General features: G+C 42.4%; 1 protein-coding gene across 1 annotated transcript in view; it reads right to left on the bottom strand.

Moving 5' to 3' along the window:
• LOC116384051 (synaptosomal-associated protein 25-A-like) overlaps nt 1-21,975 on the bottom strand; it is a 35,349-nt gene that overhangs the window by 8,501 nt on the left and 4,873 nt on the right. The window contains exons 2-4 of the mRNA XM_031848350.1: nt 11,364-11,470; nt 9,904-9,945; nt 3,236-3,284 (exon numbers count right to left, since the gene is read on the bottom strand). Of these exons, the coding sequence (XP_031704210.1) occupies nt 3,236-3,284; nt 9,904-9,945; nt 11,364-11,435 (163 nt within the window). The 5' untranslated portion in view covers nt 11,436-11,470. The remainder of the gene's footprint in view (nt 1-3,235; nt 3,285-9,903; nt 9,946-11,363; nt 11,471-21,975) is intronic.

The following is a 21,975-nucleotide window of genomic DNA, read 5'->3' as shown; positions in this document are numbered from 1 at the left end:
TTAAAACTGGTGGCCATAATATAAACCTATAAGATTGTTTCTGTTGAGGATAGTGTTTAAATAAATACTTGAAATGGGAAAACAGAATAGGGAAAAACACTTCTGTAAAATAATTAGGTCATTGGGTTTAGGCAACGGTACCACATAGAGTGCTTTCACAAAATGTTTACGAACATTAGGTTAACGCAACAAAACCACGTAGTTAGGTTGAGGAAAACCATTACGATTGTTAGGTTTAGGCAACAAAAGCACAACAACACTTTGAGACACGCGGTGTCGAACACCAGTCTTGTGATTGAAAGTCCTTGAAAGTCAATTTCACCCAATCAAACTCCTCTCACGCCCACCATAAACTAGTTCTGACCTTTGCATGGTCACATGGATGCGTTTAATTTGTGTGTCCATCACGAAAAAAGATCCTAATTGAAAAAACAGACAACTCGTGTCCCTGGACACAACACCAATAGATTGCATTTTGTGACTATTTCACGACCTGTTATGGTATTGAGCGATCGTTATTGGTTTGAGTTTTATCATTACAAAACAAACATCAACCATGCTCCTTGTACTTGTTCAGCTTTCGGGGGGGTGGGGTGGGGATGGAATCCAACCGACGGTTTGTGCTCCGAGCTAAAGCGTTGCGAGTTGCTCACCGAGGCCGAGCTGCAAACCATCAGCCCTGAACGAGACGTAATTCAGGTCAACATGCATGTAATGGCCGAGCAGGGAGGGACTCATAGCTGCAGTGAGACCTCCACCACACGTTAGACATCACTGCAAGAAAAGAAAGTATGACCTGCGTGTGTAAAGGGCAGAGGGATTAGTTACCCGCCAGTTTACAGCTCAACAAGACCGTGTTAATGACCACACGCATGGGCGGCTATCACTCATGAGCCTTGTTTGCCTTTCATGGCGATATTCGAGGGAATTCTGGGTGTAAATAACACGGCGAATATATCAAGGCGTCCGACTGTAGAGGCACGTGTAGTTCGGCGGCCATTGTAAATGGGAGGGAGGGTCTGGAGGGAAGAGGGGAGGAGAGACAGAACGAGTGAAGACAAGAAAGCGCTTCATCGTTATTATTATTATAAGTGATCTCCAGGCAAAGGAGCTGGAGAGGAAGAACGTGTAGAGGTCAGGGGAGAAAAGCGAAAGGGAATGAGAGCAGGGGCTGGTGGGAAAGAGGAGAGGGATCATGGGACAGAGAAAAAGAAGAAGAGGAAGACGGGAAACAGAGACGGAGAGAGAGAGAGACAGACAGATGGGGGATCGGGTTAAGAGGACATTTGCCGAGAGGCAGAGGTAATTTAAATCTGTGAATTCATTGCTGTCCTGCGCTAACAGCAGTGAGCCGACGCAGCCGCGAAGACAGGAGGGAAGAGAGAGAGGGAGAGAGGGGAAACAGGCTATCTGTTCCTTTGACAGGCCAATTAGGCTGCTTGTTCACGCATGGAGCTGAGCACAAGCCAATAGTGGGAATTTAGTGGCGGGGTGGGGCGCGACCGAAGGCCCACATTCACCACGGGCCCATAAGATTGCACCCTCCTTTCCTTTTTTATTTTCTTACCATGAATTTAATGTTACTGATTTGAAACAATGTAGTCTGTAAAAAAAAGAAGAAGAAGATATGTCTAAAAAAGATTTAATATCATGCAGTGGGCTTTGTATGTTTGTGTTCCTCCAGTAGTATCTGGTACTTCATGAGAGGCCCCTGACCTTGCTTTTGCTTTGCTGTTTCGTGGGACCTGGTAGTCTTGTAGATATTTAAAGAAATGTTATGATTAATTTAGCTTGACATAAAAGAGTCAGTTATATAAGCTGTAGAATGCATTTTGAATTAGCGCCGGCTGGCTGTGTTTCACTCAGGGACAGTCGGTTCCACTGTGCTGCAGTCTACGAGGGCTGAAGTACTGCAAAAGTGGAAAACAAAACAAAAATCTGATGCACAGACACGTCGCATTTATTTTTGTTGTGTCAAAAAGCTAGATAAGTAAAAACGAGAGTGCTAGAGTGACAGTAACAGAGGTGGATTTGTGGCTATAAAACCGTTAATCTTAAGGTGAAGGATAAACCGGCACTACTGCTGATGTTATTCAAGTCAAACTGTCGACAGTGCAGATGCTGTTTTTTTGTTGCTAGTTTTACACAGTAAAATCTTGTTTCCTGATAAACGCACACTTGTGGCGTGCATTCCCGTTTGTAAAGCGGTTACTGTGTGGATTATAATCGTGCATGGCCTCATGTTTCTCGGCGGTCAACTGGCAGTGAGTGTGGTGATCCTGATGGGGGTGTTTTATGACTTCTAAAAGTTCCTCCAGAGCAACAACGGACTTTATGCAACCGTTTTCACTGGCTGAGTACCCAGATTGGCGGAGTATCTCCTTTAATTCTTAAAGCTACAGTGTGTAGGATTTGGAGGCATCTAGCAGCAAATTGCAACCAACAGAAACTTCTAGCGTATGCCAAGCATGTAGAAGAACGTCGGTTGCCCGCACAAAAACGGGAAAACGAGAACGGCCCTCTCTAGAGCTAGTGTTTGGTTTGTCTGTTCTGGGCTACCGTAGAAACACAGTGGACTCCATGAAGAGGACCAGCTCTAAGTAGATATATAAATGACTCATTCTAAGCTAATGAAAACACAATGATTCTTATTTCCAGGTGATTATATATATATATATATATATCTATATATATTAATATTGTATTCCATTTATGCCAATAGATCCCCTGAAATGCTTCACACTGGTACTTTAATGGTTAAGCTATAATTTGGGCAGAACTGGAGAGGATGTGGCGTAATATGAGAAAGATTGTTTGTTTGACATTACCGGTCAAACTGATCATTGTTTCCCCTCAGAGAAAAGAGAATGGTAAAGTTTACAGGAAGAATAAAAGCGCAGTACCTGTAACAGGGAGGCGAAGCAGAAGGCTAGCTCAACAGTCACATCCAGTATAATCATTTCAGCCACATTAGCTCAGACTGCAGCGGAGGTTACGTTTAAGGACCTGGCTGAAGCTCGGAAAGAAAGAAACTGCTCTTCTACTTTAGTAATTGTAGAACCATAAATGTCATCTGTGCTGTAAATCTGACTGGGAATCTGCGTTATACTGGACGTACTGGTGATGGCGACTCACTCATTATACAGCACAGAGAGAATCGGTAGTAGAGCAGATGTCAAGTGCAGACAGCTGTTAGAGAAACAGTGTTCATTGATCTCTCTCCTTATGAACTTACCTCCCTGCTCATCCAACATGACCAGAGTCCTGATGCCGGCATCTTTACTCTGACAGACAGACAGACAGGAAGGGAGATGGGGAGGTGGGTGAAAAAAAGAGAGAGAAGAAGAGAAGTTGGGAAAGGAGGAATAAAATGTGACAGATCAGTGAAGGTTAACAGAGCAGAGCTATCAGGACAGCAGAGGTGGGTCAAATTACCGTTTGAAATCTATTTTTGTTGCTGATCTTGTCTGGCACAACAGAGACAGCTTGATTGTAAAAGGGACATTTTTGGGAGATACACCAAGTTGTTTTCTTGCCAAAAGACACACAATATTCTCAGCAAATACGTATATTTTCTATAATCTCAAACTATTCCTTTAAATTAAAATGGCCATCAGTTAAAAAAAGAAATGCAAGGATTTTAGTCATTACATTTGACCCAAGAATAGAGCAAAGTCATGGGAATGAAACGCTAACACCAACGCTGCACTCTGCTGGTGGTACATGAGAGGCGGGTAAACCAGGTAGTGCCTTTGGGACTTCCTGTCGACATGTCTACAGCTCTGTTTTAGAAGCCCGCCTCATACAGGGACAGACTTACAGCTGACTATCAGGCATAAAACTAAATTGCAATCCTCCCCCAAAAAAAAACAACCTTACAGAAGATAAGAAAAGGCTCAAGAGAAAATCTAACAAAAACACAGATATATATTAATGCGCGATTCCTTGCACAGAAACCACCAAATGGCGGTGATGCTATATTTGTCATGTTCCCTGGGCTGGTACCAGAGATTTGTTGACAAAGCTCCAGTAACGTAACATTCTGATTTGGCTCACAAAGTGGGCACGCGCTCAAACACCCCGGCACACACAAAACATGAACATTCGTGCAGACATTTTGCATAGTTATTTCTCCGTGCATGCAGGGGCCGGGCGTCGCCGCATAAAACCACACTTCAGTAAGCACACAATAACCGCATCAACCGCCGCGCATCCGACAACACAACAGCTTTGTGCTCCCCATGAGCCCGAGGCTTCATCTGGCAGATATTAAAAACCAAAGGCCGCTCGGGTCACGCTTCAGCTATTTTGGATCAAAGTGCGCTCTGACCTTCTTGGAGCAGTGATAGATAGAGACCAGCGCTGGAGGCCAGTCAGACGTGCCACTGATATCAGTACCAATAAAACCCACCGCGGCAGAGGTCTGCCAGCGGCCGTGGATCTGTATCGGGTAAATGGGTTTCTCCTGAAACACCGAGTGAGCAGAAGAGAAGCGGTGTGTTTACATGAGCTTTGTGGCCTAATAAATGATAATTAAAATAATCCCCAGCAAACAGAAACTAATGTTAGATAGAGCTAATGTTTGCAGATACTTGTGCTCAAACCCCGTTGAAATACTGCTTGTTTACCTGCCAGGAATCATGGGAAACCACAAGACATGCGAGGTCGCAGTTGCGGCTCCTGAAATACAGGACAGGATATCGGAACGTGCCAACTGGCATAGTCTGATAAGATGACATCACATCGTTCTGTGTGGCTCATTAGACACACGCACACATGCACAAACACACACAAACACACACACACACACACACACAAGACAGGTTGTTGACTTCTCAGAGTCTCCGGTTAGGACCTGATGATTTTTTAGCAGATTTTCACAATAGTTTTCTGCCCAGGAAATGAACATGGCGGGTGTTTTCAAAAGATTAATAGAGATGAATATTTTAAACCCATCTCTCTCTTCTTTCTTTGTTCTTCATTTCTATGCTCAGCAGTGTTCCGCCCTACGGTCTATGTTGTCTTAAAGGTGAGGGTGAATTAAAAGATTCAAGGTGGTGTCCATATCAGTTACAATCCTTAAAGTAAACACAATCAGTGTCACTTTGCCCTGCATGAAAGACATTGAGAAAAGTTAAAGGCAAAGTATAAAAAATGAAATCATGCAGGGAAAGAAGAACGTAGTAAGAACAAAGAGCAATATAAAAGAAAGAGGGCAAGTGGTCCGTTGACATTGAGACAGAGTCCTGGTAATGATTTTTTCATTGAGATGTCTCCTGGAATCTATTCTAACTCAGTCACTGTGGAGACGAATGCTGCTGCCCTGCTATTGGTCAAACAAACACCGGAGGCGATATCTGATAAACACAAATCTACGGAAGCTTTACATTTGAATCATTTGATGGGTTGATTGATCGAACAATTTAAACACAGCAGATGATAGCAGTGTAAGGTGATGTATTATTTAAGTTTTTTCATTAGAATGTCCAAAATGTACTGTCTATATAAATCCTTTATAAAGCATTTGAGAGTGAATAACACAGTCTCGGTACTTTAAACACAGGCAAACATTTATGTATATCACACCTTTTTGATTCATTTATTTGCATTGGCCTGAAAGTAATTAGCTTAATTTGCTTTAATTATTTGAAGATGTAAAAAAAAAAACATTTTTGAGAAATCAATATTTGCTTTCTTTCCAATAGTCAGATGAGAACATCGATGTCTCTATTATCCATCCAGTAGATAAATGGCTACAGAAGATTAGCTTAGCTTAGCATAAAGACTGGAAACGTCGAGCCCAGCTCTGTCTGAAGGTAATACAGTCACCAAGAAAGCACACTAATTGACACATTTGTTTAATCCATAAATAACCAAAGTCTTCACAGTGAGACTGTCAGGCAACCAGCAAAGACTTTGGAAACAAAAAATGCAGCTTGTTGTTTCTCGACTTTGATTTTTATGTGGATCACAGAAAAAAAGAAAGAACATGTTAAATACTGAGCTATAAGGATTCCACTTTGAATACAAATCCACACAATTGTATTATACTTTTTCTGTATTTATAGAAGTTTTAAGACTCAAAGGGGGAATTAAATGTCTTTTTTGATTTATTTATTTGCTCATCGAGACTACAGTGTAGTGATATAACAGCCTGCATGAATGTAATATCACATCCATCTTGTGTAATGTATTCTCTGACTTCAGGCCTGAAGCTGCCCGTCAAATCAGATCTCCCCTTTCTCTGCTCCACAGAGGCACTGCATTTGGACTTGATGTCCTTCGCCGGCTCCTCTCTCTAACTCTCTGTTTATCTTTCTCATCACTCTCCTCATCTCGTTCCTCCGTCTCACTTTCTCTTTTTCATTTCCATCTCCCCTCGCCAGCTTTCTTCACGGATCATTCTGACATACCGAGTAGATTCTCGTTTCTGTTCTCTGCCTGGTGGCAAGATAACCGTTTTCACAAGAACTTCAATATCTCTGGATCTTTCTTAATAAAAATTGAGTTGCACTACCAAGTTCGTTCATTACGCCGCTGGTATATTTAAGATACTGATACTGTAATATATTTGATTTATGCTGCTAATCCATAGATTTTGCATGTATGACAGAATTGCTGTTTTCAATGTTAATAATTAATCGGTAACACTTCACTGAAAATGGTAGGTTTTTAATACTAGACATTCCATTACACATAACAAAGCTAGTGTAAGAATACATACAGTGAAATGTGATGAATTCCAAATCATAGTTTATATTCTAAATAAATTATTTTAAAAGTGGGAAAAGTGCTTTTTCACTTTCTCGCTAAGAGTTTGAAGTTCAATCCCACTCTTATACATCTATCTGTTAAATATGAAGCTACTGCCAGCAGCTGGTTAGCTTAGCTTAGCATACAAATTGGACACATGGGGGAAACAGATAGCCTGGCTCTGTCCAAAGGTAGCAAAATCTGGCTACTATACTATAGCACCAGTTTTGCCGGCAGATTAAACAAGGTACATGTTTATTGGTGAATGTTAGAGCTTCTGGTAGGTGGATTGCTGGACAGAGGCTAGCTGTATCCAACCGTTTAAAGTCTTCAGGCTAAGCTAAGCTAGCTATCTGCTGGATCCAGCTACAAAATAAAGGTCATGTTGCACACTGGTCTGGAGAATGAATTTCGGGTCACATTTGCACGAGACAAGGACACGTTACATTTAAATCAAATCCTTTGCATTTGATTGGATTGCTAAAAAGTAGGTGGGCTCAGAATATAGCAAAAATATTATTTGAAAAAACCTTTATTATATTTTGCATTAACTACACCATACAATAGTGCGACAGTGTCAGTATCACCACTCTTAACCTCAAACTACAGCAAAGAATTTATTATTCACATCATTGTTTTCTGATTTACCTTGTTTATTTGCATTCCCTATAAATTGATTTCACAATGTTGCTCTCCACTGTAAGGTCATGCATTTCAAATGAGACTCCATTATGATACGGGCTCTGCATGGATTTTACAATTACATTTTTAAGTATTCGGCCGATGACCTCAACCAGAGCGTCTTACCGAGTACAAAAGTAGAATAAGCTTGAGTTTCTGGATTATGGAGATTATAAGAAACAAAGAGTAAAGAGAGGAAGAGTCAGAGTTGACAGTGCAGTATAGTGTAGGTGTGATCTGTGAGGGGGATCATGTGAGAGAAAAGTTAGAGAAGGGGAAAGAAGCCTGAAATTAAAACATAATTATTTTTATGAATGGTATGAATATTATCCCAAAATGATTTGATATCAGAGCATTTGTGAGAATATTCAGACCACAAACTCAAATGACCGAAGTTGTATAACATCTGCATTGTATGAAGAGGCATGTTGAGCCTCATCCATAATCTATGCTGCCTTATTGCCACATTGCAGTCTATATTGAGCCCATTTCTCTGGTGGGGATGCAAAGCGAGAGGGATGAAGCGCATGCTGTCAGCGAGAAGCCAAAACATGACACAGTCGCTGTTTGTCTCGGCTCTAGCAATACCACGTGGGAAAACGCACTCTCTACTAACGAACCGCCGCACATCTTCAAATCAGAGACGAACAGTTGAAAGGAACAAATGGCATTCCCTTGGCATTATCTTCAAAAGGGCAAACATTCAGCTACCGCCGGCAGAAAAAGCCTCGTCTGTTGAGCGGGCCACCGTTTGGGTCAGCCCCAGTTCTCCCTCTGTCCCTCACGGCTTTGTCTCATCAAGACACGGTGGCTGGTCCAGGGGTCAGAGCAGAGCCCAGTCTCTGAAGCCAGCAGCTGGAACTAGAGGTCCCACACAAGCTCATGGCAATCTAATACCGGTAAAAACCGCAAAATCAGCTTGGAAATACGTATTCCAGTTACAACTGCAAACAATGTGAAAGAGTTCCTGTCTTCCTGTAGTGTAGACAAACACGTTAGCCTATAGGAGAGCAAACATGAGGTCCTCCTGAATGAAACGGAGCGTACAAACTCTTCCTTATTTCTCTGCAAAGTGTTGAAGTGACTGGCTTTGAAATATATTTTCTCCCATACAAACCCAGTCCACCATTAAAGGGATAGTTTGGGTGTTTTGAAGTGGGGTTGTATGAGATACTTATCCATAGTCAGTGTTTTACCTTCAGTAGATGGCGGTCGGCACGCCCCCTGTTCAGAAAGACGGACAGGAGTACCGACACAAGAGCAAAGCAATGTACTGCTGTGGACGGGGGCAGCACGTGAACATATTTTAGCCACCTAAAGGAAAGGCCCACCTAGATCAATCAATATCTGTATAAGTGTATCATATAAGTGTGTTATCTTTACTGTTTTTGTCAAGGCAGCGTCGTGGCTTTAAAGAGAGCGTACATAAGTTTCACTTTAGTTAAGCTCCCCGTCTGGAAAGCGCTGTCTGACGTCAAGATGAGGCGCTGAAAATATGAATCTATTGTAGTTATAATACACGGACTACAACCCCTCTTCAAAACACCCAAACTATCCCTTTTAAGTTTCTACAGATGGTCGCTGTGCTCGTTGTCCACACTCCTCGGACACCAAGCGCCTCTCTCGTTCAATTCAATTTTTAGCTGGCAGTAGGAGCAATGTAGTGACCCACCACTGTTTGCAATAGATGAAAATAATATCAATATCATCTGGGATTTTGTCATCGTGATATCATTCTTAAATATTGACTATTTTAGATCTACTGTATAAGGCTGGGTTACAGTACAGTGATTTCTGAGCTTATTTTAGTGTTGGTTCAACAAAATAACCAGACCCAACAACGTGTTTGTTCATTTGCTCATCAAATTCCCAATGAAAGGTTTGCTAAAGCTCCAATAGTGCTGCCCCCACATTATATCATTATATATCAATATATAAGTACAGTATTTGTTTTAATATATCAGAATATTTGAGTTTGTCAGTATAGCCCAGTGCCAATTCCATATCTAGATAGTTTGTCTATGTAATGGTTTCAAGAAAAAGTATATATACATATAGCTATCATGATGTCAAATTACTATATATATATATATATATATATATATATATATACTATAAAATAATATACAACTGTTTGGTTAGGATGACGCAGAATAAAATCACATGTACCCCTGCTGATTCAAGTTTGTATTTAACCTTTCAAATCGATAGTGTTGAGGATGAAGATGCAGACTCATTCACCGAGTGACAGAGCTGATCCATCAGCTGACTCACCTAGTGAATCCTTGGTTCCTTATGGACTTCACCTACAACCTACCTCCAGCATAAACATCACGTTGAGGGGAAAAGTTAAACTCTCTATATAACCTATGCAGCTCCATCTGTATTATTTAGCACGAGGCAGGTGCTGATATGTAAGAAACCAAAGAGAACTCGTTGTTTATGTCGTCACATGAGTGGCCAACTCACCTCCTCAACCAGAGACAGCATACGCCGAGTGCTCTCCAGAGACTGCAGGGACAGAAAGAGAGGCCAAATGATTAGCTGAGAGTCCACAAGAGAGCGAATACAGACACGCAGCACGTCACCTGTAACATGAAGCAGAAAGACGTCTCTGCGTGTTGAGAAGGAATATTTAAAAGGTGTAAAACGCACATGTGAGAGGCAAGAAAAGTCTAGTGTCGACGGACAAATCACTGATCCTCAGTCATAAAATTAAGCTTGATTATTCCTCTCCTCTTATCTCCTCTGATCCCAGGATTAATTATCTGATTTCTACCTTTTGTTTGCTAACTTTCCGCCCTCTGCAGGAGCCCTTTTGAGTCTCATCTATTTCTTAAACCAAACACCATTTCATTTCATTCCTAATCCTCATTTGGCTCTTTCCCCTGTGTTATCTCCATCCATCTTACCATCCCCGACTTCCTGATTTCTCCCCTCCCTCCCCTCCCCTCCATCACATCCACGGAGCCTCTTGGCCTTGCATTATCTCCTCATGAATGTTTAATAAGGCCATTGGAGCTGCTCCATTATTCTGCAGCACAGAATTATCTGCTCTTCCCGAGCACCTCTCGACTCATTTAAAAAGGGCAAAGTTCTTCCATTCTTCTTCTTCTTCTTCTTCTTCAAAAAAAAAAAGAAGCCTCGTCTTGATTAAAAAGACTTTGAGAACAAATTGCTAAAACAAGGAAGGGTCAGATTACAGTAGCTGTGTGTGTCAGCCTGCAGGCTTTAGAGAGACATTTGTGTCCTTACGGGGATGAGAACAAGTCGGAATTGTCATGTCGTTGACAAGAAAAATAAAAAATCTGTTTTGACTGTAGACCAGAAAAGTCCTCTCAATTTCTCTGTTTTCTGCTTTCTGTTTGTGCTTCACCAACAGCGAGTTACATTCTTCTTTTTCTTTTTGACAAAAACTAGGTAATGGAATGGAGATTAAATTTCATATTTTTAGCTGTGATGGTTCGATGTGCAAATGTCTAACTACCTGGGTTATGACCCGCTTTCTGGATTTGTAAATCACAATTCACAGTGTTGTCTATGGAAAGTATACAGCGCACAAAGTAACTGTGAAGAAATGCATGTTTGTTTGACTGACGACTGGAGCCCAAGAAAAGAGGTGAAAAAAAATGAAAAATACAAATGATGATGTGTCACATATGATGAGAAATGCATTACAGATTAATAAATAAATAAATAAAATCATGTGCAATTTAAAGAGTGTATATGACTATCAATATCTGAGGAAGTTAGACCTTAAACTAGCAGCCACTTCAGCAGGTAACACAGGATCATATGCAAAGTAAAATGTGATGTGTCATCTTTGTTTTTCAATATTAGAGCAGATGTTTATATGTGGGTCAATCTGTAAGCATAAATGCCGGCGTACACAAGTGTGTGTGTGTGTGTGTGTGTGTGTTCTACTGTACCTCATCGGCTATCTGGTCTGCGCGTGTCTGCAGATCCGCCAGCTCATTGCGCATGTCTGATTCGTCGGCCATGATGACTGTTGAACTTTGACCTCAAACAAGAAGGACTGGAAGGGAGAAAGAGAGATGAAGAGAGAGGTTAGTGTAGCAACAACACTACAAAATAAAGCAGTATGACAACCGTTACTTTGTGCAGCATGTGACCCGGAGTGTGAAAAAGATTAGCTGGCAGTAAAACAATGCTGTGCTGGTGGGCGTTTGTTGCCTCTGGGACCAGTGGGACATGAAACACTGTCCAGGGAGTCCAGCTTGAGTAGCAGGTCTGTGAATTTTGAGGAGGCTGACATGGCTCTGATCCTTCACCATATACTGTGATGAGCTGTGAAATGATTCAACTGCTGAGGTCGAATCAGGTTCAGATTTCAAACAAAAGAATGAAACCTCATAACTATCTATCTATGGACAAACTGTTCCATAACAGCAGGGTCGAAAGGTTCAATTGCTCCTTGTAGCAGCTACTGTCAAAGTGTCCTTCAGCAAAAGAGTAAAGAGCCTTTTACACCAGCCCTGAACTCCATAGCACTCGGCAAAAGCACCGTTTCACATGAACAACTACTAGTTTGTGGGAGGCAGGGATTACAACTCAATGCAGGTAGAGTCCTCTGTGTTCCTTTAAAAAGCTGTCCAATACCATCAACCGTCAACAGCACATAAAAAAGACCATCAACACAGGAGACGAAGCACTGTTTATTAGGTTTTGAGATACAAAAGGGCACAAGTGTTGCTGACTGAGCCAAAGTAAAGGGCGAAATTCTTACCACGTAAGCACAAGTGATAAATAATTTACTGTTTAAAACACTTTGGGTAAACAGGCTCTGCTTTTGTATACAGCCCCCAGTCACGCACGCAACCAACACACCGTCCTTTGGAGAAAGATGGTCGCTGACCCAGAGTTTCCTCCTCGGGGATGATCAGAGAAGGGAGATGAATGAGGGATGAGCTCCATCACTGTTTGAGGACAAAGTGTCACCAGGGTCTATTTTTGTTCCTCTGACGCGCTGCCAGACAGTATTTCATGAAGCCGCGCGCAGCAGAGCTGGAGGAATGGTCCATGAAAAATGGATGTTGCTGTAACTCTGCAGGCTGACAGAGCGACATGCTGCTGCTGCTGCTGTTCGGGACCAAGGAGACAGAGGAAACCGGCTCAGTCTCTACGTTCTCATCACTCCTTCTCTACCTCCCTAATGCAATCCAATCAGATCTCATTTGTGCCTCTAATGCGTTCTTGTCTCCATCGCACAAATCATATTGCGAGAGGTTTTATAGGGCTAATGTGGCTTGATATGAATTTAACCACCCAGCAGCATTTTAGCTTGGGGATCATTAAAGCTTGATGTAATCTAATCTACTGCAATACACAGTGCAGCAATGGGACCAAGGGCCGGCTGACTTTTGGACTCAATCAGGTGCTGAGGCTGCAGGAGGAGACTCACTTTGATTGATTTGACACGGCAAAAAAAACATTTCTAAATCCAGGTTTTTATGGATTAAAAAGCGGAACCTTTTTATGTGCTACAAAAACAAATTCACTTTAAGTTGTTGTGATATTGCTACGGTGTAGTTTGTATTCATCTTTTAGCCTTCCTATGACACTTTCTGGTAAAATAGCAAAAACAGATGGGATTCCTGTGGATGTACCACCTTAAAAGCTAGTCTTCTGACGGAGCCCCATAGGCCTCCATCAATAAGTCGCCCTCACAAGGTCTCAAGATGAATAGACACAAGGTCAGTTTGAGTCACAGCTGGATGTTTGATAAAAGTATCTCCTTGTTCTGCCCCGCCTTCTGTCTGTCTGTCTCTGCCTCCATCCCGGCGGAGTCGTCAGGGCGGTTAATAATTGAACATGTGCTGGGAAAAGAGATGGAGAGGAAAATAAAAAAAACAGCCTTCTCAAAGTGCTTCTCTAGTTCTTTCATGCCTTCTCTCTCTCTCTCTCTCTCTCTCTCTCTCTCTCTCTCTCTCTCCATGTGTGTGTGTGTGTGTGTTTTGTCTGCTATTCCACTTTAAAATATTTATGTTGCCATTTTATATTTTAGCCATTCGGCTGACGCTGTATTCCAGAGCTCCTTACAATGGGTGCTACAGCACAAATGAAGTCCAGTTCATAGATCAGCTACATTACAGGGGATTCCAAAACAAACGGATGACCTGAACACAAATCCACCATGTTTTAAGCGTCACAAGAAACAGTTGCTTATTATTATCTCGTCTCCGTTTTAGGGAATGGATATGAAGTTCCAACATGGCAGCAAACCAACATCGGTGGTGTCCATCGCCGTGCTCAAACCACGCCCACTTGTTGACAACGTTCCCTTGGTTGTGCTGTTCGTGGCAACGGTGTTGACGGCCCAGTGATGCGTCTGCACTCTTCATGTGCTGAAGCGAAACACGTCGCAGTGCATTTACAAAGCAACAACGACTGAACTGAATGATGTCACTAACATCCAGGCCTGCGCTCTCACTACATCAATCTTCCCGGTGTAATGTTCTGCTGTGGAATCGATCCGTCGATGATTGCTTATCTCTTTGCAGTAGAATCGCTTTCCGTCAACACGCACAGCACAGCTTCTCATTTCCTCTTATATTGACACTGTCACTGTGTGTGTGGGTGTGTGTGTGTCGCTCACCTCTCCATCTATCAACATTATGATCAAAACTCAAACTCATCTTTTCACCAATTTCAGTCGCATTCAACGCTTTTACCGTACACAACATGTAATGTGGTGCAATTAACTGTGTGTTTGCTTGTATGCCGAGTTTAAGAATGATGTGATCCCACCACTTGTCCCTGATTGGATAAACACTGGCCACCTGTGACCTCACAAACATCTGATCGCACACATCGATTTTGTGAATAATCACTGCATCTCTTGGTTTCCCCCTCATACACTCGCTCCAGCTCTGTCACACTTCCTATAACGCTCTCGCTCTGAGATAAAAAGGTGCCAAATTCGCAAAGTCAGAGTAGAGGGATTACCTCCACGTGCGTCTGAACACCATGGCTTGCAGCTATGGGTGCTAACAGTGCAAACAATGGCAACAGTGCTGACAAAGCTCAAGGTGTTTACCTGAGACTTCAGTCTCTGTTCAGGTAGCAATTACTCAACTATATCTTTACATTGCAAATAGTTATTTGCAGCTCTGTTTATGCTCTGAATACCAAACAGAGAACCTTAACGCTTTGGCTGGTAAACCCTATGGTTTAACCCCTATGGACATCCATTTAGCACACTTTCTGACACGCAACTAATTAGTTTTACTTTCAACAAATCAGATTCATTGGTGTGATAACAAGACATAAGCGTTGTCCCAAATCCATATTATATACTAAATACAATACAATACTAAACCCATCCTAAAATACCCTTGAGTGGACTGTTCTCCCACAATGCAATGCACAAAGCTGTTCACAGCTGGAAGAAACTGAAACAGATTATGGATGTTAAAACAAAACAATAGCAAGTTTGTTGATCTTTTAACAAGTTGCCAAATCAGTATACCAAGATGATTAGTATGTACTTTATAGACTTAGTATGTAGTACAGATTACCAAATTGGGTGCCAAATTTCATGTCAAGAAAGAAAATCAAAACTTGATCCTCACACGATCGCCAACATCGGTATGATTGATCCTCTGGGGACCATGAATGTCTGTTTAATATTTAATGGAAATCCAGTTGTTTTTCAAATATTTCAGTCTGGACCAACAGGGCAGTCGGACCACGTGCACACTAGCTAATTCGAGTATCTGCTTAATAACCCCCACAGTCCTGTGAACACATAGAACTACAGAATTATTTGCATACACCACACAACCAGAAGTGAGTCACAAAAACCAATAGTGTGCTCATGTTAGCTCAGCTAGCTACACTACAGTCCCAAATTCTGAGAGAAGACTAAGGACTTTTACTTGTATCACTTCATTTCGATCCAACATTTTTTTCCCCCTCCTCCCGTTGTCTATCCATCCCACTCTGAAAGTCACTTCCTCTTTAACACGCTACAGTCGAGGCTGACGTAACACGACGTCCGGCCGTCCCCATCCCCCACCTGCGGCCCCGATGGCTGTCACTCTCCTTTAACTGACGGCTGCTGTAAGGCCCCAACTTCCGGGCTCAGCCTGTGGAGAGATTAAAGTCAGCAGGGAAAGAGGATTTACTCTCCACTGTTTTCTCTCCTCTCTCTCTCTCTCTCTCTCTCTCTCTCTCTCTCTCTCGCTCTTTTATCTGTCTCTTCTCTCATGCTTTCTTTGTTTCTTTCTTTGTCCCCAGTAAGCAGAATGAGAGGGCAAATTATCACATAAGATTCTAAGTAACAACCCAAAAGGATCTGTACTTAACGGCTGGTGTCAGGTGGGTCTTTCACAGGGCAAATCCTCAAGCTCACAGGAAGTGATACAGTTTCCTTAAAAGGAAGTGAGCGGCATGAGACTCTCGCCATCTAGAAACAAATTCATTCATTCTATCAACGGGGTTAAGGACAAAAACGTTATAATAATTGTCAAGGGATGTCTAGAGGTTACAAAAACACCATACAGACAATAAAACGACTCCTGTCTAGAAATAAGTAACAGATTCAAGCGTGATGGGAGAACACTGGCTTGAATGGAGACATTAAAAGGGCACCAATGAATTATTGATTAAAATATTAATAGCATTAATCCTAAAAGATGTGAAAGGGAGACGCGGAGACAGGAGGTTCGGAAAGATTAAGGACATGACCCTGATGAGCAAAACAGGTAAGAACCTGCTGAACACAGCAGCCTATTGCATTAGTTGTGCCGAAAAGAAGAGGGAAATTGTTATTGTTGTGTTTTATAAAGGACAGAATCCCCGTCTGCCTCATTGAACAGTGAAAAAGTCCAGCCGACAACATGCCGACAACATGTCATTCTTTCGTTGGTTCGTTTCCAACTTGTCTGTCTCCGTTTGCCTCCCACTTTGTCCGCCTCATCGGCCTTCACGTCTTCTTTCTTCCTACAACGGCGTTTCACCGGGGGATCGCTTGAACTAGGTGAGTTTGTGTCATGGCGTGTGGACTAGAAGTGGTAGCAAGAACAGAGCAGCGTACAGTTTTGGCACAGCGCTCCAGAAGGGGGCCTGGATTAGCACCGTCATACGCTGACATGATTAACACGCAGCCCCGATCGTGGAGGAATACAACGACAAGCTATTTCGGGCAACAAAGAAAAATCCCTTCAAAGCATGTAAAATGGAGAAAAAACTGAAAATGCTAAGCACCCAGTTTAAGGCTTGTAGGCCTACAGGAAGATGTCAGTGATGAAGGAGCCTTGATGGGAAGATGGTGTTTTTACTTTGAAGCTACTTCACCTGTTGGTTGGAGTAAAACTTGCAATTTTATACACTAGTATGAAAAACTATTTATTACCGTTTATTTATTAAGTGCATTAAATGGGACTTTAAAAAATGAGATTTATTTCCTGTTTCAATAGGATGTCATGTGGGATGTAACACACACATAAATTGAGGACAAAGAGCCTTTTTTTGTTTTATTTGATAGAAGAGGCCGATGGTTTCTACTTGAAGAAGTCAGGATAAAGCCACCACGGTTAATCGTCTCCTCTACCGTTTGGTGGAGCTCATTTTCAAATGTGATATCTTGTTGGAAAAACGAGTTGTATTGAAACCCAACCTGATTGAGCCATCTCTGGCAATTAGTTGAAGCACGTAACGCAGGATCAATTGAGGTGAAGTCACGCCCTTGCAGAATGACAGACTGCCTCGACTCTGAGCCGAAAGGACTGCTATCTGCGTTCGGTCGAAGTAAACAATGCTTGTGAGGCAAAATAGGAGATGGGGACGCTCTGGCTGCACGGAAACTCACAGTCAGGCAAAGCAGGTCAGCTTGTCGGTTGTATTGTTCTCCCGAGTTTACAGACGCCACTAACCGAAAGAGATTCTCTAGGATGGCTGGTGCACTTTTCTCTCTCTGTCATGCATTTGTTTCGTTTTTCTTTTTTTGCGGATTAGTTGGAGAGGCGCGGCATGCAAATGAGACGGTGGGCACAGCGTGACTGGAAATTGGCAGAGCTATTTCTGCACCGCTCCTTTGCTTTGTATAATTGCGAGCAAAGCTGGTTGTGTATACAGCAATTGTACGGCACAATAGTGAACCCCGGGCGAGTGAGTGGCGGCAATTTAGCCCTCGGAGGAACATGCACGAAGGAGCAGCGAAGATTTCAACACCGTTGCATTTCCTTGCTCTCACTCTTGCACATCTCTTACCTCTGCAGTGTTGCACAAAAAAACAAAATACTGAAGGTCAGAGAGGTGATATTAATTGTAATATTAACAATCTTGAATAAAAACAGGACAGCATTGTCTCTAAGGAGCATTTCACATCCGTTTGTCTTCTGTCCGTAAAGCGCAAAGTAAAGGAGACTGCAGACTCACCGCGCAGCACTGTAAATGCCTGTGTGTGTGTGTGTGTGTTCTGTGTCGGTTAACACTCGGGTGTGCGGGCGTGGGAGTGTCTAACATCTCCCTGCATCAAAGCAGAACCATGTTTCATTATTCACTGGCTAGAGGCAGGTCAAAATTATTAATGCAACAGAGGTGTGTGAGTACATGCAGAACATCCAGTGTGTGTGTGTGTTTCAGTACACGCCTGCACATGCACATGTGGCTGTGCGAGCATGATCCCATTATATGTTTTCACGGGTTTTTCCAATTTAATGCATCTAATAATAAAACTGTGAGTGATCACCTGGGGGTCCACACCTGGCTTAACAGAAGTAATGCACCTTGAAAAGAAGAAATGAAGGAATGTTCCACAGATGCATGCTTTCATATACTGTATATGATATACAGAATATCAGTGGCGGGCCGTGCATTTTATACCTGGGCCTTCACTGCTGTCCTGCAGCTGAATAATCTCATTATGACGCCACAGCTACGGTTATTATTTGTTTTCTGTAAAAATGAAGCTCAACACCTATAAATATACTAGCTGCAGAGTGCAGATACACGAATACGCCGAGAGTGCGTCTCCTCTCTTCTCTGACTGCAGCTGGGACTGCTGCGCGAGGCTGCTGTGAGAGTACCCGCCTGTGAGTGCTTTGGGGCGGCTCACGGCAGCACCCGCTGCTCGTTCTCGACAGTGCAGAACGTACGTGCTTTCACGTCAGAGTCAAAACACCAGAAAAAGTCGCTAGATTTGTCGCAAGTAGCTTTTGACAAAAAAAGTCGCCAAGAGGGTTCAGAAAGTCGCCAGCGAGAAAGTCGCCAAGTTGGCAACACTGGCACCGACTAAATATGTCCCCAGAGCAACATTGGACGTAACAATGGTTCCTATCACATATAAAACCAAACAAAAATCCATCTTCATAAAAACAAGTTGTACAAATAATAATATATAAACATCACATTAAAGCTACTGCAGATGTGAAAACAAATGCAGTTCACTTACCAGAGCTGCTGTTCACTTAAAGACAAAGTGCATCATTCTTTGTTAACAAAGAGTTTAATCTCACGGTTGTTCAGTACATCCGTGCGTTTTAGTTCCAGTAAGAAGTCCTTCTCGATTCATGGACGCCAGTGAAGACAGTCGAGCCTCCCCAGTTGTATTTCTTGAATACGTTTTAATGCGTTTGAGGGCTGAAAATGTCCGCTCCACAGAGGCAGCAGATTTTGGGATTGTCACCGCCCAACATGTCCCGCTAGCCCACTGACCAATCATGTATGGCTAGACCAGCTAGCAGGCTCTGGCACATCAAAGAATACGCCCAACATGTCAAACTAAAGATCTGATTGGTTGAAGACTATGACAATCATCAATATCGTCCCCATTCACTTAAACTGCAAAGGGATGCACTTGTAAGTCTGCAGGCCTCGGGCCTCTCTTCTTACCTAGAGACACAGAGGTGAAATCTGATTGGATAAAAGCTCTACTTAAAACAAGCTGCACTGGAAGCAGAGCAGCTGAGGAAGACAGGAGCTGTGCAATGAGAAAATAAGCTGACTGGAAAAAAATTATAATACATGTAGTGTATTTATGAAAAACTATTCAATTATAAAATAGCTATAACTTTGTGATTCTGTTTAGGCCAGCAGAGAAGGCCTTGCTGGCCCTGATGGCCCACTGCTGTATATTTATAAAATCAAACCTGTCACACAGACTCAGGAGGGTAAAGTACCTGCTGACACTATATATATATATATATATATATATATATATATATATTAGTGCTGGGCAACGATTAAAATATTTAATCGCGATTAATCGCATGGATTTTTTGCGATTAATCGCATTGTTATGGCAAAGTTCAATAATGAATTCAAAAGTAGTGTATTGCGCACTTTTATTTTAAAAGTACTGCTATATGAACAAAAGGGCAATAACATTTGGTTCACGAGATGCAGGTAGCATGTTTTATACTTAATGTGAATATCATTCATACGTTGTTGGCATCTTATTCTGAAAACCGGATGTTCGTCTGAAGAAACCGGATGTTGTCTCACGTTAATCTTTCCGCTAACTTTCAAAGTCCTTCGCTCGCTCCCGATCTGTGCCGTTTAAATGCGTTTACCGTGAATTTCAGCATATAGGTGCACTAAAATTACTGACTATAGGATGTTTGCTGGCTTTTATCCCACTGTTATTGTCATCCTCTTGTTGTTATGTATATGTATTGTCTCTTGTCTTTCAATTAAAAAAATTAAAAAAAATTATAATAAATTTTAAAAATGCGTTAACGCGCGATAAAATAATTGTCAGCGTTAATTAATGAATGCGTTAACGTGAAATTAACGCGTTAACTTGCCCAGCACTAATATATATATATATATATATACATACATACTCAGACAACCTTCATGTTATTATACATCCAAACAATAGTGAACACTCTACCTCCATGTCGACATATAAGCAGTAAACAAGCCAAGATGTGACCGGGCCAGAGAGCATGATGGGAGCCTGAGGGCTAAGCTATTCAGACAGAACACCCACCCCTTCATGCCCGACTGCTAATGTACTATACATGTAACAGCCACACACACATTCATATGCAAATGCTGTGCACAAAGATGCTTTACCAGTCTAATTCTATTATTAGAATGAAAATCAAACAGTGATGGCTAAAAAACTAGTTAGGGCCTACAGACGTTTCAGTCTGATTGATCAAAGTCCTGGATGCATTAAAAAAACTCAATTTGCTGACATTCTTTATCACATTTAACTTCAAAACCAGATAGTGAAATGATAACGCCGACATGGTGGTCTGAATTATTTGTAGTCTAGATGCAATCAGTGTATTTAAAAAATAGTCTAATCTGCGGATAACTGAACAGAAAAACTCTCATCTCTAAACTATTGGAGTTGCAAGAGCAGCATTCTCCGTGTAGGTGGATTTCATTTTATAGCACCATCCTAAGAAACTTATTTTCATGAAAAGATCTGAGACTTTCATGTGAACAAAATGTACTCGAGCCAAGGCTATGAGTCATTTCATTATTCCACATTTCATTCCATTCAGCAACACATCAAAAGGCTAAAACCAGGTTTCCGTACACCTTCAGTTTTAACACGTTCAGAGAGCAGCCTCCTCATTTCCATCCAGGCTGAACCACAGCGCTTGAATGTGAATGGCACGAGTACAGAAAAGCTCATACGGCGCTGGTTTTCTTGCCCACAGCAGCGGCTGTCGTGCCAATATGGCGTCTGCGAATTAAAACCTTCCCCACGGAGAGACAGGAAGGACGCGCAGGGGGAAATCTCCTGTGGAAAATCACAGAGGCAGTCAGGGGGACAAACGTCCGAGCATGTTATTTCGGTGCTGTTATGTCGGAGCCGTTGAATGTTATTATCCCCAAATCTGCATAATCTCAGACCCTAAAGGGCTCATGTTCTTGCTAGAATGTCCTGTAACACTGAGCAAAGAGGTACAAGGTCACAACCTGACCACATGGCAGCGAGTGTAAAAATGCTGCATGCATTCATGACCTTCGCGGCGACGCAGGATCACAAGACACAAATGACAAATGTCTCCCAGCATTCAGATGTTTTTTGTTGTTTTTTTTGGTCTCAGCTGAGCAGGGATGATGGTGCAGATTGCATTTCTGACATTTCCTGGTTATATAATCCAAAGGAGGACGGACAGACAGAAAGCTACGGCGGGAGGGCGGGCTTGGATCGAGACGGGCAGATTAACCAGAGAAATGGACGTACGGCAGAGACGCGGACAGAGGTGGAGCGCTCGCTCCGAAAAGGACACATTACGAACGCTGAAACGGTTCTAGAAACAGCCGAGGGGTCATTACGGCGGATCGTCTAGCGTCTGTGGCCACCCACAGGCGTCTCCTTCGAACGCTACGATCCGTCAATGTGTTCGTTGTTCAGCTAGGCCGAATGATGTGCAGGCATGGGCAACGTGGCGGTGTGGGACGTACGGGAGATACAAAGCAATCATCCTGTGGCCTGTACGGATAATCACTGCAAAGCCCCACTGTCCCATTCACTGAGGATAAAACCCACTGGATTAATCTGTAGGCCTACAGGATGCACACACACATACACAGAGAGAGAGAGAGAGA

The sequence above is a fragment of the Anarrhichthys ocellatus genome, unplaced genomic scaffold (genome assembly GCF_004355925.1).
Source record: "Anarrhichthys ocellatus isolate YVR2014 unplaced genomic scaffold, GSC_Weel_1.0 scaffold8, whole genome shotgun sequence".
NCBI classification, from domain to species: Eukaryota; Metazoa; Chordata; class Actinopteri; order Perciformes; family Anarhichadidae; genus Anarrhichthys; species Anarrhichthys ocellatus.
The sequence above is the reverse complement of the archived record's forward strand: the minus strand, read 5'-3'. Positions and strand labels throughout refer to the sequence as shown.